Source organism: Myotis yumanensis, unplaced genomic scaffold, assembly GCF_028538775.1.
Source record: "Myotis yumanensis isolate MYYU_CA2020_CCGP unplaced genomic scaffold, mMyoYum1.0.hap1 SCAF_10, whole genome shotgun sequence".
NCBI lineage: Eukaryota > Metazoa > Chordata > Mammalia > Chiroptera > Vespertilionidae > Myotis > Myotis yumanensis.
The window spans coordinates 45,290,582-45,305,036 of NW_027223761.1; the positions used below are offsets into that span (position 1 = coordinate 45,290,582).

The 14,455-nt window shown below is 48.4% G+C and overlaps 1 protein-coding gene across 1 annotated transcript in view; it reads right to left on the bottom strand.

Moving 5' to 3' along the window:
* Positions 1–14,455, bottom strand: part of MAP6 (microtubule associated protein 6) — a 75,050-nt gene that overhangs the window by 18,573 nt on the left and 42,022 nt on the right. The window contains 1 exon segment of the mRNA XM_070425647.1: positions 2,412–2,625. Coding sequence (XP_070281748.1) covers positions 2,412–2,625 — 214 coding nt within the window.

A 14,455-nucleotide genomic window follows, 5' to 3' on the forward strand; every position in this document is an offset into this window, starting at 1 on the left:
TAATGAAAGGATAATAGGAATGCCGACATTTGTCTCTGAGGGAGCAAAGTGTTCTCAGTGAAGTCAGGCCACTTGGCTGCCAGAACCCTCTGCGCCCCCTGGTCAGTCATCTGGCAATACTCTCACTGGTCACATGGGGCCCTGGACATCTCACCCCGGGACACTCAGGCAGTGGACTGTGCTACTATTTGCACTGTCTGCTTCCCCTCCCTGTCCAAGTCAGGCAGGGATATGATTTGCTCTAGTCAGTAAAATGTGAGCAGAAATGACTGGGTCACCTCCAGGCCCACTCAGCCTGTGCTTCCCAGTGCTTTCTCCCACCACAGAGAGGCCACGCCTTCACCCCGAGTCTCTGGCTGCAGAAGTGACAAGGAGAACTGCACCAACCCATGGTGAATGTGTATTATAAGAAACTAGAGGTCCGGTGCATGAATTCATACACAGGGGTGGGGGCTTCCTCAGCCTGGTGGCCATTAGGGCTGATTGGGGTGGCCGGCCAGGGGGCAGGACCGTGGGAGGCTGGCTGGCTGGGAGAGGTTGGCTGTGGGAGTGCACTGACCACCAGGGGGCAGCTCCTGCATTGAGTGTCTGCCCCCTGGTGGTCAGTGCACACCATAGTGACTGGTTGATCAGTAGTTTGGTCATTCGGTCGCTTAGGCTTTTATATACTAGTATATAGATAGACCTCAGTTGATGTAAAACACAGAGATTGTGGGATGATTTGTTAGCATAAGCCCATCTTTCCTCTGTTTCTGTCTCTGAGATGGTGCACACAGATGGAAAAATGCCCTCACTGAGATGCTTCAGGCCAGGCACCTTGTCTCAGTGAGGCCTTCACAATTGCCCAGCACCCGCTCCTCCTCTCAGGCTGGCTCCTCTGCCCGTACTTTCCCGAGCAGCTGTTCAAGCCCATGCCCTCTCCCCAAGCTCCCTCCTCTAGCTCTGCCCCTTTGTTCCTAGGAGATGGCCTTGCCTGCTCTTTCTCAAGAACTCTGGGGTCACTGAGTGTGATCCCTCAGTATGCCACCTCCCATCCATCTCTAGATTTATTTTCCCCAATCTTTCCTCCTTCTTCCCTTTGAATCTTCTTTTGTCCAAAGCCAACCCCATACCCTGGGTCCTACCTCATCTGTGAAAGGTGGACAGAGATGCCATTGGGCTCCTGGGCTGGGCCACTCACTCACTGAGGTCCAGAGGTTTCCTGTCACCCCGGACCTGTTCCTAAGGTAACCAATCGGCCTGGTTTGCCGGGGACAGAGCTTTCATGAAACATGAAACTCTCAGGGCTACAACTAGAGGAGTCCAGGCAAACAGGGTCGGTTAGTTATCCTACCTGCACTGGCCAAATAGGAAACCACTGAGTGCAAGACTTTAGGGCAAAAGCAGAGAAAAGGCTGTCTAGGGTCTCCGACTTTTTCTGCTATTACAGATAGGAGAGCTGATATTTGCACGATTCCATGTGACCTGACCTCAGAGAACAAGTTCTGGCATATATGAGTCCTATGTCAGCAGCGGAATCTCCAACATGCTTCTCCCTCTCATGAACGCATTCTGGGATGCAAACAAGGCAAAATGGTGTCATTAGAAGAAAATCCCTGAATCCACGTAAGATACTTAGAAATGCAATTCATTCACAAACTGCTCATTATAATAACAAATTACTCAAAACACATCTTGCAGCTGACACGACAGGTGTGTTGTGACGACTAAGGTCTGCTGGTGGATGGCATTTATCGAAGGAAAGGGTAAGAAAAGGCAGGTGATTTTCAGGGACCGGGAAGTGAGGAAGTGTCTGGAGCTGAGGATGAGGCAGGGGTCGGGTGGGAAGGAAGCCAGGCAAGGATGCCTCCAACACGGGGCCAGCACTGCAGGAGCAAAAGCACAGTTATTTTATGACAAGGGGATTTAGGGCTCAGAGGAGATTTTCTGTCACTTTTTTTCCCCTAGGTTTCTCAAAATCAGAAGCTAGTTTTCTGCACAACTGCCAGTCTTTACACTGTTTTTATTTTAGATAATGTTCCTTTTACACATTCCTTTTGAATTTATCAAAGGTTCTTGTTAATAAGCCCCCTCTATCGCAGTGAGCTGCATAAGGGAGGATTTAAAAATATATATGTATATGATTTCAGAGAGAAAGGGAGAGGGAAAGAGAGACAGAAACATCAATTATGAGAGAGAATCATTGATCGGCTGCCTCCTGCATGCCCCACTGAGGAGCAAGCCCACAATCTGGGCATGTGCCCAGACTGGGAATCAAACTATGACCTCCTGGTTGATAGGCCCATGCTCAACCATTGAGCCACCCTGGCCGGCCGGCTCACGGGAGGGTTTGGAGTAGCCCCGCTCCCATGCTCTGTGGCAGTGAACCCCTCCATCCCAGGCTGTGCTGATGGGCTCCCCACCAGCCTCACCTTTGGGCATTCCTTGAAAGGTTCGCTGTAGAGGCTGCGTATTCTTCTGCGCTCAATGAACTTATTGTCTGCTGGTGTTGGCTTGTTGGCTTCCCCTTTGAACTGGGCACTGTAGCTGGTCTCGTGAGCCATCTTATCATCTGGGGGCTTGTACTGGAGCTTCGCTTTTATTGGTTTCACAGGCTTGATGTCCGTCCATGCTCTGAATTCATTCCTGGGAATCAAAGAAAGCACATGTGCTATGAAACATCATCTGCCTGGAAGCAGCGCCCTCATGGGGCTGCAGACTCAGCCAACTCGCAATGCGTCTTTGTGGTACTGACTGGACGGTGGCTGAAGCGGTAACTCCACTCTGTCCTCACGGGTAAGTGACAGGTTTCCTCCGCCAAGTTCATGCGGTTTTGGCAATAGCAGTAGTGCCTGGGGGAAGGGCTCAGGCTCCCCACTCCCAATGAGTGATCAGGCACGGGCAATTCTAATCTCTGCGCCTTATTTTCCCAATATTCAAAATGAGGCTGCAAAAACTCAGTCCATTCAGTCATTCATGGATTCAACATAGTACACAGGTGGGGCCAAAGTGGGTTTACCGTTGTTCCTATGGAAAATAACGCCATAATTAATAAATACACAAATAAGCTCTGTTTCGTGTACTCACAACTGTACACCTACTTTTGCCCCACGCTTCATAATTGAACGTCTGCTGTGTGTGAAGTTATAAAAGTTAAATTCGATAATAGATTAGCATTGTGTTAAACCACGTGCCTGGTGATTGTGGTCAATTGACGCACGTCAGTTCCCTCCCCCACTTTGTCATGATGAAGACCCTTTGCTGTGCAGAATCCTTAAGGATAATTCCTCCCGTTGATAGCAGGGGGCTTGCCTCTTACAGTGCTAGAACTTAAAAAGTCTGAATCACTTTCGATGACGATCCTTATGAAATGTGTAAATGCTCACAGATCTTAAATAGCACGTGATGTGGATATCACAACTGGGACGTGTGTTGGGATATGTACGTGTAGAGAGTCTTCATGTGCTTGGCTGTGAATGGTTATTGGTCCTCGCCCTAAATGACCCCATCTGCTGTTTTTTCGGAGTCAGTGTGTCAGTTATTTTGTTCACAGGAGTCTCTCTTGTGGTTTCTAATGAGCTGACTCTGATCCGTTACAGGACTGGAGAGGAGATGGTCAACACTTTTTAAAACACGGTAAAATAGGCCTGGCCAGTGTGGCCCAGCTGGTTGGAGCCACATCCCGTATACCAGAAGGTCTCAGGTTCAATTCCTGGTCAGGTCACATAGCTACCTGGTAGGTTGTGGGTTGGATCAGCGGTCAGGGTGGGCATGTATGGGAGGCAACTCTCACTTATCTCCCTCCCTCCCTCCCTCCCTCCCTGCCCCTGCCTCTCTTTCTAAAAATCAATGAACATGTCATCCTCGGGTGAGGATTTCAAACAAAACAACACATGGCAAATATAAACAGATGTAGCTGTGGCTGAAATGAAGGCCACAGGGTCCATCCTGTTTGTTGGTGCGTGGGATTCAGTGCATAGGCTCTGTGCTCCCAAGGTCTTATCGGGTCTGTTCTCATGTGGGGCCATGAGAAGCTGTGTTGTGGGAAAGGACGAGTTAGTGTATGAACATCGTTGGGGTTGGTTCTTCCAGTGCCTTCTTTCATCCCCAGTGACAACGCCCTCCTTCAGGGCCCAGAGATGAGTGCCATGAACAGGAGGCCATGGGGAATGGCAAACAGAGCTTAGACTGTGGTGGAGACACATGGGTTCTAGTCCTAGCACTGCCTCTAAGCTAGGCCAGAGGTTCTCAACCTGTGGGTCGCGACCCCTTTGGCGGTCGAATGACCCTTTCACAGGGGTCGCCTAAGACCACCCTGCATATCAGATATTTACATTACGATTCATAACAATAGCAACATTACAGTTATGAAGTAGCAACGAAAATAATTTTATGGTTGGATCACAACATGAGGAACTGTATTTAAAGGACCAGAAGGTTGAGAACCACTGAGCTAGGCCTTTCCCCTTGCTGAGCCTTAGTCTCCTCTTTTGTTAAATAAAAGAATCACACCAGACAATGTCCTCATAATGTCCTTCTGGCTCTGAGGCTCCCTGAGTCGATGAAGCTGGTTTGGTAACTCTGAGCCACTTTTTGGTCATTTGACCTCCTTAGGGAAACTGGTTCATCTCTGACCAGAGAACACAGTTTCTTAAGAGACATTTCCCAAGCTTCAGACTCGCCTTCCCAGTACAGCTTGGACATCCACCTAGATGCTGTATCAACAGCTCAAACTCAACATCCCTAGGACCTAATTGTGTTGTCCCCCCTCCTCTTTCATGAACTCCCTCATTGCTCAGTTTCATTCACAAAATGATTTACTGAGCACTTCAGGTCTGTCTGGCAGGATGCTGAGCTCTTTGGAGCAGAAAATGAATAAGAGCAGACCCTGGGCGCAGGATGTGAGAGGCAGAGGGCTCTGTTGTTACTCCAGGACAATACAGTGAGAGCCGCGAGAAGGAGGGAGTGAGAAGCACAGAGGAGGAGCTCCTCTGCCAGCCCCAAGGTCAGGGGGAGGGGTGGGGTTCTGGAGTGGAGTCAGAGAGGCTGACAGGGAGTTGGCCAGGGGAGGGGGGAGCAGCAGGTTCCAGGCAGAGCGAGAACACCAAGAGGCTCAGAGAGGCACAGCCCACTGCGAGGACCTGCAGGCTGTCTGGGTGGCTGGGCTGAAGCTTGTGGGGAAGGGCACAAGAAGCTAGGCAGATCGTAAAGGTCGGTAGCAGCCATGCTAGCGGGATGCTCTGGATTGTAACCAAGAGTTGCCAAATGATTCCAAGCCAAGGATGAGTGTGGCCAGATTGGTTTTGGGGAAGAGAACTCTGCAGCAGTATGAATGGTGGACAGAAGTGGGGGGGGGGGGGGGGGCGCGGGTGAGGCAGGAAGATAGGCTTGAGATTGTGCAGGTAGTCAGGAGGAAAGTGGAGGCCTGAACTAGGATAGTGGCAGTGGGGACATGGGCAGGACTTGAAAACGGCTGGCAGTGAGTTGGGCGGAGGAGGAGGGAGCGGGTTCCAGGCGGAGTGACGAGTGGAATCTGAGCATTTTGGTCCTGTGGGTAGAGGTGCTACTGATTGTGACTGTGATGGGGAAACTGGGAGGAGAAGGGAATTTAGGATGGAATTGAGACCCTCCTGATTGTTAATGGTACCCATTCACTCCAGCATCAGTTACTCTTTGATCCTTTTCTCTCTTCTCCTCCTTCCTTCTCCACTTTCCATGGGTTCAACCAGTTACTAAGACCTGACTTCTGAACCATTTTGGCTCTATACACAGGCTTCGGCCTGGCCCAGGTGACACCTAGGGCTCTGGCCACCTTTACCTGCCCAAGGCCCCACACCTCCTTCCTCCCACTCCTCAGGACCAAAGCCCTGCTTCTTAGATGAGGCCCTAATACTTGGCCTAAAACTTGCAGTAGCCAAACCAGTAACAACCTGGCTCCCAAATGTATAGTGGGAGCACCGTGGATCCTCTGCTCCTATCCCAGGCTGCTTCCAGAATTAGGACTGACATGGGCATACGCTGGCCTTGAGCACTGTTTCTGGGCCATCTCTCCCAGGCCAGCCTGCAGCTTTCTAGGTCTCTGCAGTGGCCTCCATGTGCTGGTAAATGACTCACTGTGAACGTGTTCCATGGGGCATGTCCTCACGGGAAAAGCTTGGTAACCCCTGATCCTGAACATCTTGGCACATCATCTTCCCATGAAACTATGCTAATAAAGTCCCATAATAAGTTCACTTAATTATGATAAACTGTTAGGTTTAAACCCAAATTCTGTTCCTTAGAACTGTCTCTGAACTCTTCACAATACCTTTCCCAGCCATAAGTAACAACTAATCATATGTCATAAAAACAGAATTAGCTACTATTCATTAATCACCTTTAATAAGTTGGTGGGTTGGGTTTTTGGTTTGTTTGCTTGTTTTTGCATTTTCTCTTGGTGCTTGCAACAACTTTGAAAGAAGGTAGTATTATATCCCTTTTACAAAAGATAGTAACACACACACACACACACACACACACACAGAGTAAACGTGGCTCAGAGAGGTTAAGTGCCTTGCGTAAGGCCACAGAGCTGGCAAGCAGCAGAGTTGAAATATGAGCCCAGGTCAGTGAGGCGCATGGCCTATGTCCTTCCCACTGCACTTGGGCAAAGTGCTGGAGCTGCAGCCCGCTCCCTCTGCCCTCACTGAAGGTGCTTGGGCAGGGCCTGGCCTGCTGTCTGCAATGCCGTGGAGGGTTCGTATGACACAGACTGGACTAGATGACATCTGAGCTCCTGCAGCTTTGAGAAGCTCCGCCCATAGCAGTGTAGGCCACACTGAGGCCAGTCATCTCTGGTGCCTCTTGCCACAGGTTCACGGTCCCCTGTCGCCATGAACTTCCCTTTCTGTGACAAGATTTCAGCTTGATCATTCATTTACTCTTCGACTCGTTAATTAATTAGTTAATTAATTAATTCATGTGGCATTTGCCAAACACCAGCCATTGGTGTGGCATGTGAGCCACGGGAAGGAGTAATCCATGGTTGAGGTGTCGATAGTTTAGTGGGTCCGGATCTGTCCATGTGTGACCCTAAGCAAATAGGGCAGAGTTCAGAGGGAAAGACAAGAGGATCTTTAATTCTGGAGGGAGGAAGCGGGGAAGAGGGCACTGGAAAATGTAGACAGAGCAGTAGGTGACCTTAACTGACACTTGCCCAACACCTACTTCAAGCTCACGGCAGCTTTGGCTCCCATAGCAATCACTATGGGTGCACACCACAGTGAAGCTCTGGCTATACCGGGAAAGCCCCCTTCTGCAGGCTGCTGCCCTGCATCCCGGTGGTGCTCCACATGCCACAGCTTCTCCTGTGTCATGATGTGGGGGAGTCAGGGACAGGATGGCCTCCAGCTGCATTGCCAAACGCCCACTGTCCCTTCCACACGGTCCCTGGGTGGAGCCCTGCCAGGAGGCTTGACGCAGGATGTAGCTCCTGCACAGCACACTCCCTGCAGGGGCAGAGGAGGGCTCCGTACTGCGCCGTCCCTCTGTGGGTGGCTGAACTGCACACAGAAGCCACTCTACCAATATGTTCAAGTCTGGGTTCAATGACCCCTCTGGTGGCTCATCTGTGCTGGAAAAATCTATAAGAGAAGCCTGGGCCAGTCGCCGGCCTCCTCCCCAAGGAGTGGCAGAGCCAGGCCCATCTCCTGGAGACCAGGTGGACGAGATGCTCGAGACCTTTAAACAGCTGCACAGTCACGTTCAGAGCAGCTGCTTAAGCAGGATTTTAGGATCTTGCTGACCACGCAAAGTTTTTAAAGGAGTCAACGAATACTCTGCCTTCATCTTCTCCTGCCCAGTCCCTCTGCCCCCATCTCACCTGGGCCCTCTATACCTCCCCCTCCCCCACTTCCCCCGGGCCTCGGCATCAGGACCATGGCATTGGGATCCTGGTCCCAATCTCCTCACTCTGGTTCTTCTGGCACATGCTGCAGGAGAAACCTCCCTCCCGCTCTGCTGTGAGCACACCGCTCCCAACTAAAACACCTCAGCAAATCCCCGTTTCCTACAGGACCAAGTCCACACTGAGGTCCCTTTTAGCTCCCATAGGCTACATGTGACTTGGCCCCAAATGACCTTTCCAGCCTATTTCTTTATCCTCCTCAGTCATTCCTTCGCATCGGCATTCAGGGAGCATTTTCTGTGTGCCAGGCACCGCGCCAAGCTCTCTAAGTGCATTAACTTATGTTGTCCTCACAACCCTGCACCGATGTTGCCAGTGATCACACCATGCTGCCCTTCCCCACACACAGACTGCACCTTCCTGCCACCGAGTTTTTGCCCATGCTGTTCCCAGCCCTGGCAAGCTCCTCCCGCCACACTCCCAGCTACTAAAACACTGCATGGCCATTCGTGCCAGGCTCACACGCTCGCCCTTCTAGGGAGCCTTCCCCAGTCCCACCGCTGAAGCAAGCTTGTCCCCTGTTTTCGTCTCTGTAGCACTGGCCGTGCTTTCCCTCAGGCTACCTGTGTAGATCTCGTTCTTCCCTTCCGGCCGCAGTCACTGAGGGCCAGGACTGTCCTTGTGCGCCTGTGTAATCCCCACCATGCCTAGGACGGGAATTCAGAATGCAGCCTCCCCTCACCCGTGTGAATAGCTGAGCAGGAAGTTCCTGGGCTGCCCCAGACAGGGAGGGGCATAAAGGTTGCTACACAAGCATCTCATGGCATCTGACATCTATGTCACTTTCTACACTACGTGTTCACATTCTCCTCCCTTAGGTGGAACTTAATTCCCCTTCCCTTGGATGTGACTGGACTCACTTTCAACAAACAGAATATGGTGGAGGCGATGGCAGGCAACTTCCGAGACTGGACCAGAAAAGGCCTTGCTCTCGGGTCCCTCCCTGTGGGGACAGTCAGTTTCCATGCTCACTGCTCACTGAAGCAGCACCTATGGCAACGAACAGAGTGAGCCATCTTCGAAGTGGACACTCAGCCCCAGACAAGCGTTCAGATGACCTCATCTGAGCTAGAACCACCCAGCTAGGCCATTCCTAGATTTCTGACCTTTGGAAACAGCATGAAATAATAAATGTTTGTTGGCTTAAGCTGCTACATTTTGGAATAATTTGTTACACAGCAATAGATCCTAACCCACACCCCAATCAGAAATTATTTTTCCCCACAAAAAAGGGTTGAAAACACCCAGGCTTCATGGCAGCGAGGCAAAAGCACAGGTGTGAGTAGAGCACAGGAAGTTCAAGTTCCCAGCAGAGCTGTGGCAAAAAGTTAACAGAGCGGGTCATGCTCTGGTCATCAGGAACTGAGGGTGAACACCTTGTAGCCTTCACTAGAAGGTAGAAAAGCTTCCAATGCACCAAGGCTGGTAAACATGCACCTGCCTTGAGGCCAGGTCATAGCAGAAACAAGGAAAGACAGGCCCTCATCGGGGAAAATGATGTCCCAGCGCACGCAGCACACATGGCTCGGCAAGTGCAGGCAGAGGGTAACAGGCGAGAAGAGGCACAGAGCCAGAGCCAGAACAGAGATGGTCGTTCACTGGCAAGAGCACAGGCTGTGGAATGAGATAAACCTGGGCTGGATCCTGGCTCGAACCCTTGGGTTACTCACTCCCTTACCTGTCCTGAACTCAGTGAGCTCATGTGGAACAGACTGACACAGGCCTCTGAAGAAGACTGGATGTCTGTATCAGAATTACAAAGTCCACCGCGGATAACTGTATACTAACGTATTTGCTTTTCCTTACAGAGTTGTATGTTCAAGGACGATTATTGAATATCTTCTACGTTCCAGCCACAGGGGTTAGAAAGGCAGCATGAACAGGCAGGTGCAGCTCCTGCCTCCACGGACCTTGTAATTAGGTGGGGCCATCTAAGCAGTTACACAGACAATCAAGTTACCTGTCCAGCCACTGTCATCTTTATGGCCACCGCAGTGAACAGTCTGTGTCCAGAGTGGACAAAATGTGGGCATCAGCTTTTAATGCCAGGTTTATTTCTGAATGTAATTCACATTAGACTTGAACAAAATAGCATCCAATGAATGCCGACTAATCGAATCTCCAATACTGAGTGTCCACTACAAACAGATGTTCGCTTCTTAAGGCCTCATCCCATTAAAGCACATTTCCTCACAGTGATTCAAGAGGGGATATTGAAAGAGCAATTATAAAGGGAGAAGCTGAGACAGGCGAGAGCCGGTGATTGATGAGACCTGTCTCAGGAGAAGGGGGAGGGGAGGCATCAGGAGAGAGGCTTCGGCCTTGGGAAGAAAGTGTGGTAAGGAAGAGAATAGAGGCTGGTCTCTCATTTCTAATTTTAAAAACCCTGACATTTACAAGAAACAATGAAATAGAATTTTACAAGAAAGAATTGTACTGCTGTGATGAATGTATACACGTGTTAATTGGTGCACATCCCCTCTTAACAAAAATGGAGACTTAGAATAATGGATTCCTGCCAGCTACAATCATATGTAAATTCCATTTCTCTGCCTATAAGCCCCAGATTTATTTCTTATGTATCTCAGTCCTTGGGAAATAAAATTATTTCCCCATCCTCTTTACAACAACATTTTCAATATTCCTTAACTGCTTTATGAAGGAAGAAAAAACTGTGCATTAAGATTTTAATGGCCTAAAATCTTCCTACAGATTTTCGTAGGCAATTTATGTTGTCATGGAAACATATTAAGTCTCTGTTCAAAAATCATGCCTACATTTGATATAGTCAAGTGTTCCCCAAGAAGGGAAGCAGGCTCCCTCACGGGCGCTGACAGAGGCAGTCACCGAAGGCTGGCAGTTGCTGGCTGTTGTCAGGAGTTGGTTAAAGGAAGTGGGGTCTGTAGATTAAAAAGGAAAGAACATCCCTGAGCCTAGAGCAGTGGTTCTCAACCTGTGGGTCGCGACCCCTTTGGGGTCGAACGACCCTTTCACAGGGGTCGCCTAAGATCATCGGAAAACACATATATAATTACATATTGTTTTTGTGATTAATCACTATGCTTTAATTATGTTCAATTTGTAACAATGAAATTGGGGGTCACCACAACATGAGGAACTGTATTAAAGGGTCGTGGCATTAGGAAGGTTGAGAACCACTGGCATAGAGGATCGCCTGGGGTTGAGTGTAAGTTGCTTCCTCCCGGCAGCAACAACTGGACCCAGAGAGGAGCTTTAAGATCTGTTCATGTGTATATGTTTGAGCTTGAACATATCTTTCAGCTTCTTTTGTGTGAAAGGGTGAAAAGGGAATCTTACAGAGAATGCTAACCATGTAGGATAGCTCTTCTCATCCATTACTATCCCATAAGCACATGCACGCCAATTAAACCATGGCTGATGATTTTGTAACGTAAGAGAAGCACACATTTGGGCAAAAACTATCTGTATGTAAAGAAAAGTTTGAAGCTAATCTAAGGAGAATAGAGAATGAGTGAAAGAATCCTCCCCTTTCCTTACATGGAAAGGTTGATGTGGGTAACAGTTGGCAGTGACAGCTGTCAGGATGCAGGTCCCTTTATTAGGAAAACAGCTCCTTCTGCAGATCACTGCTGGCGAAGTCACAGGCCCCTGCGCAGCTGAGAAATAGCTTCTCATGAGAAAGCCCATGTGCACAATATGGGTAGAATTATGAAGATAATTAGTTAAAAATGGAATCTGCTCAAACTAGGAGTCAATTCTACATAAATTAATTTAGGTTGCAGTGTTTACTAGACACTATGCTTGGAACTGCAAGGAAGAAAAAGGGTGCAAAATAAGAAACCTACAGTTGGCAGAGGTGGAGGGTCAGAGTGGGGGGGCGCGGTGCTGAAAATAAGTACATATAAAAACAGACCTTGAGTAGAAACAAATAAGAGCTAGATAACAGGTTATAAGAAAATTATAATCACGGTCTTCTCCTTTTGCCTCATCCCCCATGTCCCCATTATTATCTTGGTTGATTAGCCACAGGAATGCCTTTTCCCATGCTGGAGTGGCTGTGCTGCAAGACCACAGCATGATCTGGTTGAGGTTGAGGGAAGGCTGCAATCTTCTGGCTAGTTGGGTCCCCAAGGATCTGTGCCCATTACTTGCAGAAAGATGGTTCCTAAGACAGGAAATGGGAACGCTGAGAGTGAGCTCTGAAAGGTGGGAGGAAGCGCTACCTCCTTTGTGGGGGTAAACTTGGAATTCTGGAAGTACACTCCTATGAGATGACCGGTACATAGTGCTAAAGACACTGTATGATACATCTAGTGAAGTGCTCAATAAGTCGGCTTCTGCACTCCATGTTCTGTGCACAGGAAGTACTATGCACTATAAATATCCTTTTAACAAATAAAGCTGGTGCTGCAAAAACCATCTTGAGACCCATTCTAAGTTACTCTTTTAAGTGAAGCTCAATTATAAGGGAACTAGAGGCCTGGTGCACAAAAATTTGTGCACTCAGGAGGGTCCCTCAGCCAGGCCTGTGCCCTCTCACAGTCTGGGACCCCTCAGGGAATGACCACCTGCTGGCTTAGGCCCGCTCCCTGGGGGATTGGGCCTAAGCTGGCAGTCAGACATCCCTCTGGCAGCCCGGGAGCCCTCGGGGGATGTCCACTTGCCAGCGGGGAGCAGGCCTAGATGCAGTTGGACATCCTTAGCGCTGCTGAGGAGGCAGGAGAGGCTCCCACCACCACCACTGTACTGGCAGCCGTCAGCCTGGCTTGTGGCTGAGCAGAGCTCCTACTGTGGGAGCACACTGACCACCAGGGGGCAGCTCCTGCATTGAGCGTCTGCCCCCTGGTTGTCAGTGTGTGTCATAGTGACCAGTGATTCCCAGTTGCTCTGCTGTTAAGGTCAATTTGCATATTACCCTTTTATTATATAGGATAGAGGCCTGGTGGATGGGTGGGGGCCAGCTGGTTTGCCCTGAAGGGTGTCCAGGATCAGGGTGGGGGTCCCGCTGGGGTGCCTGGCCAGCCTGGCTGAGGGGCTGATGGCTGTTTGCAGGTTGACCACAGCCCCTTCAGGGTGGGGGTCCTCCCTGGGGTGCCTGGCCAGCCTGGGTGAGGGGCTGATGACTGTTTTCAGGCTGGCCACAGCCCCCAGCCACCCAATCTCCCAGTGGAAGCTGGCTGGAAGCAGGTATCTGGGATTTATTTAATCTTCTATAATGAAACTTTGTTGCCTTTTGTGGAGGCCACAGCCAGCCAGAGCAGGCGGGAAGCTTGGCTTCCTCCATCGCCTGGGCAACCAAGCCTCCTGCTTGCTCCAGCTCTGTGGCTGCCGGCCGCCATCTTGGTTGGGTTAATTTGCATATAGTCGCTCTGATTGGCTGGTGGGCGTGGCTTGGGCGTAGCGAAGGTATGGTCAATTAGCATCTTTGTCTTTTATTAGTGTAGATACTAGGAACAACTTGTTGTCCTAAATTTGACAATATAGGTGAAATGGACAAATTCCTAGAAAGATGGAAATTATAAAACTGACTCAGAAGAAATAGAAGTCTGAGTGAATGTATATCAAGAAAAGAAATTGAATTAGTAATCTAAAATCTTTACACAAAGAAAATCCATTCCCAGATGGTTTCACTGGTGAATTCTATCAAACGTTAAGGAAAAAATAAATACCAATTCTAACAACCTCTTTTTTAAAGTAAAGGAAGAGATAATACTTCCCAAGTCATTTTAAGATGGCAATATCATGTATTATCCAGGTACCAAGCCAGTCAAAGACATAGGAAAATTTCAGGTCAATATTCCTCATGAATATAGATATTAAAACAGTTAATTACTCTTTATCAGTAAATCAAATCCAGCAACATATAAAAAGATTAAGCACTACAACCAAGTGAGGTTTATCCCAGGAATGCAAGTTTTAAAATCCAAAATCAACGTAATATACCACTTCATAGAATAAAGAGCAGAAACCATATGATCACCATAATAGACACTTAGAAATGTTTGACAAAATTCTAACAACTTTCCATGAATAAAAAACTCAGCAAGCTAGGAATAGAAGGGAATTTCCTCAACCTAATAGGCAACATCTAAAAAAATCCTACAACTAACATTATACTCAATGGTAAAAGACTAAAAGCTTTCCGTTCAAGATCAGGAGAAAGGCAAGGATGTCACTCTCATCACTTCCATTCCACATTGTACTGGAGATCATAACTAGTATAATAAAATAATAAAAAGAAATTAAAGTATACAGATTAGAAAAGTAGTAAAAATATCATTATTTGCATATAACATGACCTTCAATTTCAGAAAATCCTCAGGAACCTACAAAAAGTATTAGAACAACTGAGTGAGTTAGCAAGGCTGCTAGATACCCAATCAATATACAAAAATTAATTGTCTTTCTCTAGATTAGTAACAAACATTGGGAAAATAAAAACATTTAAAAATCCATTCACAATAGCATCAGAAAGAATGGAAAACTTAGGAAAATATTTAACAAAAGAAATGCAAGTCTATACACTAAAAACGATATAACACTGCTGAA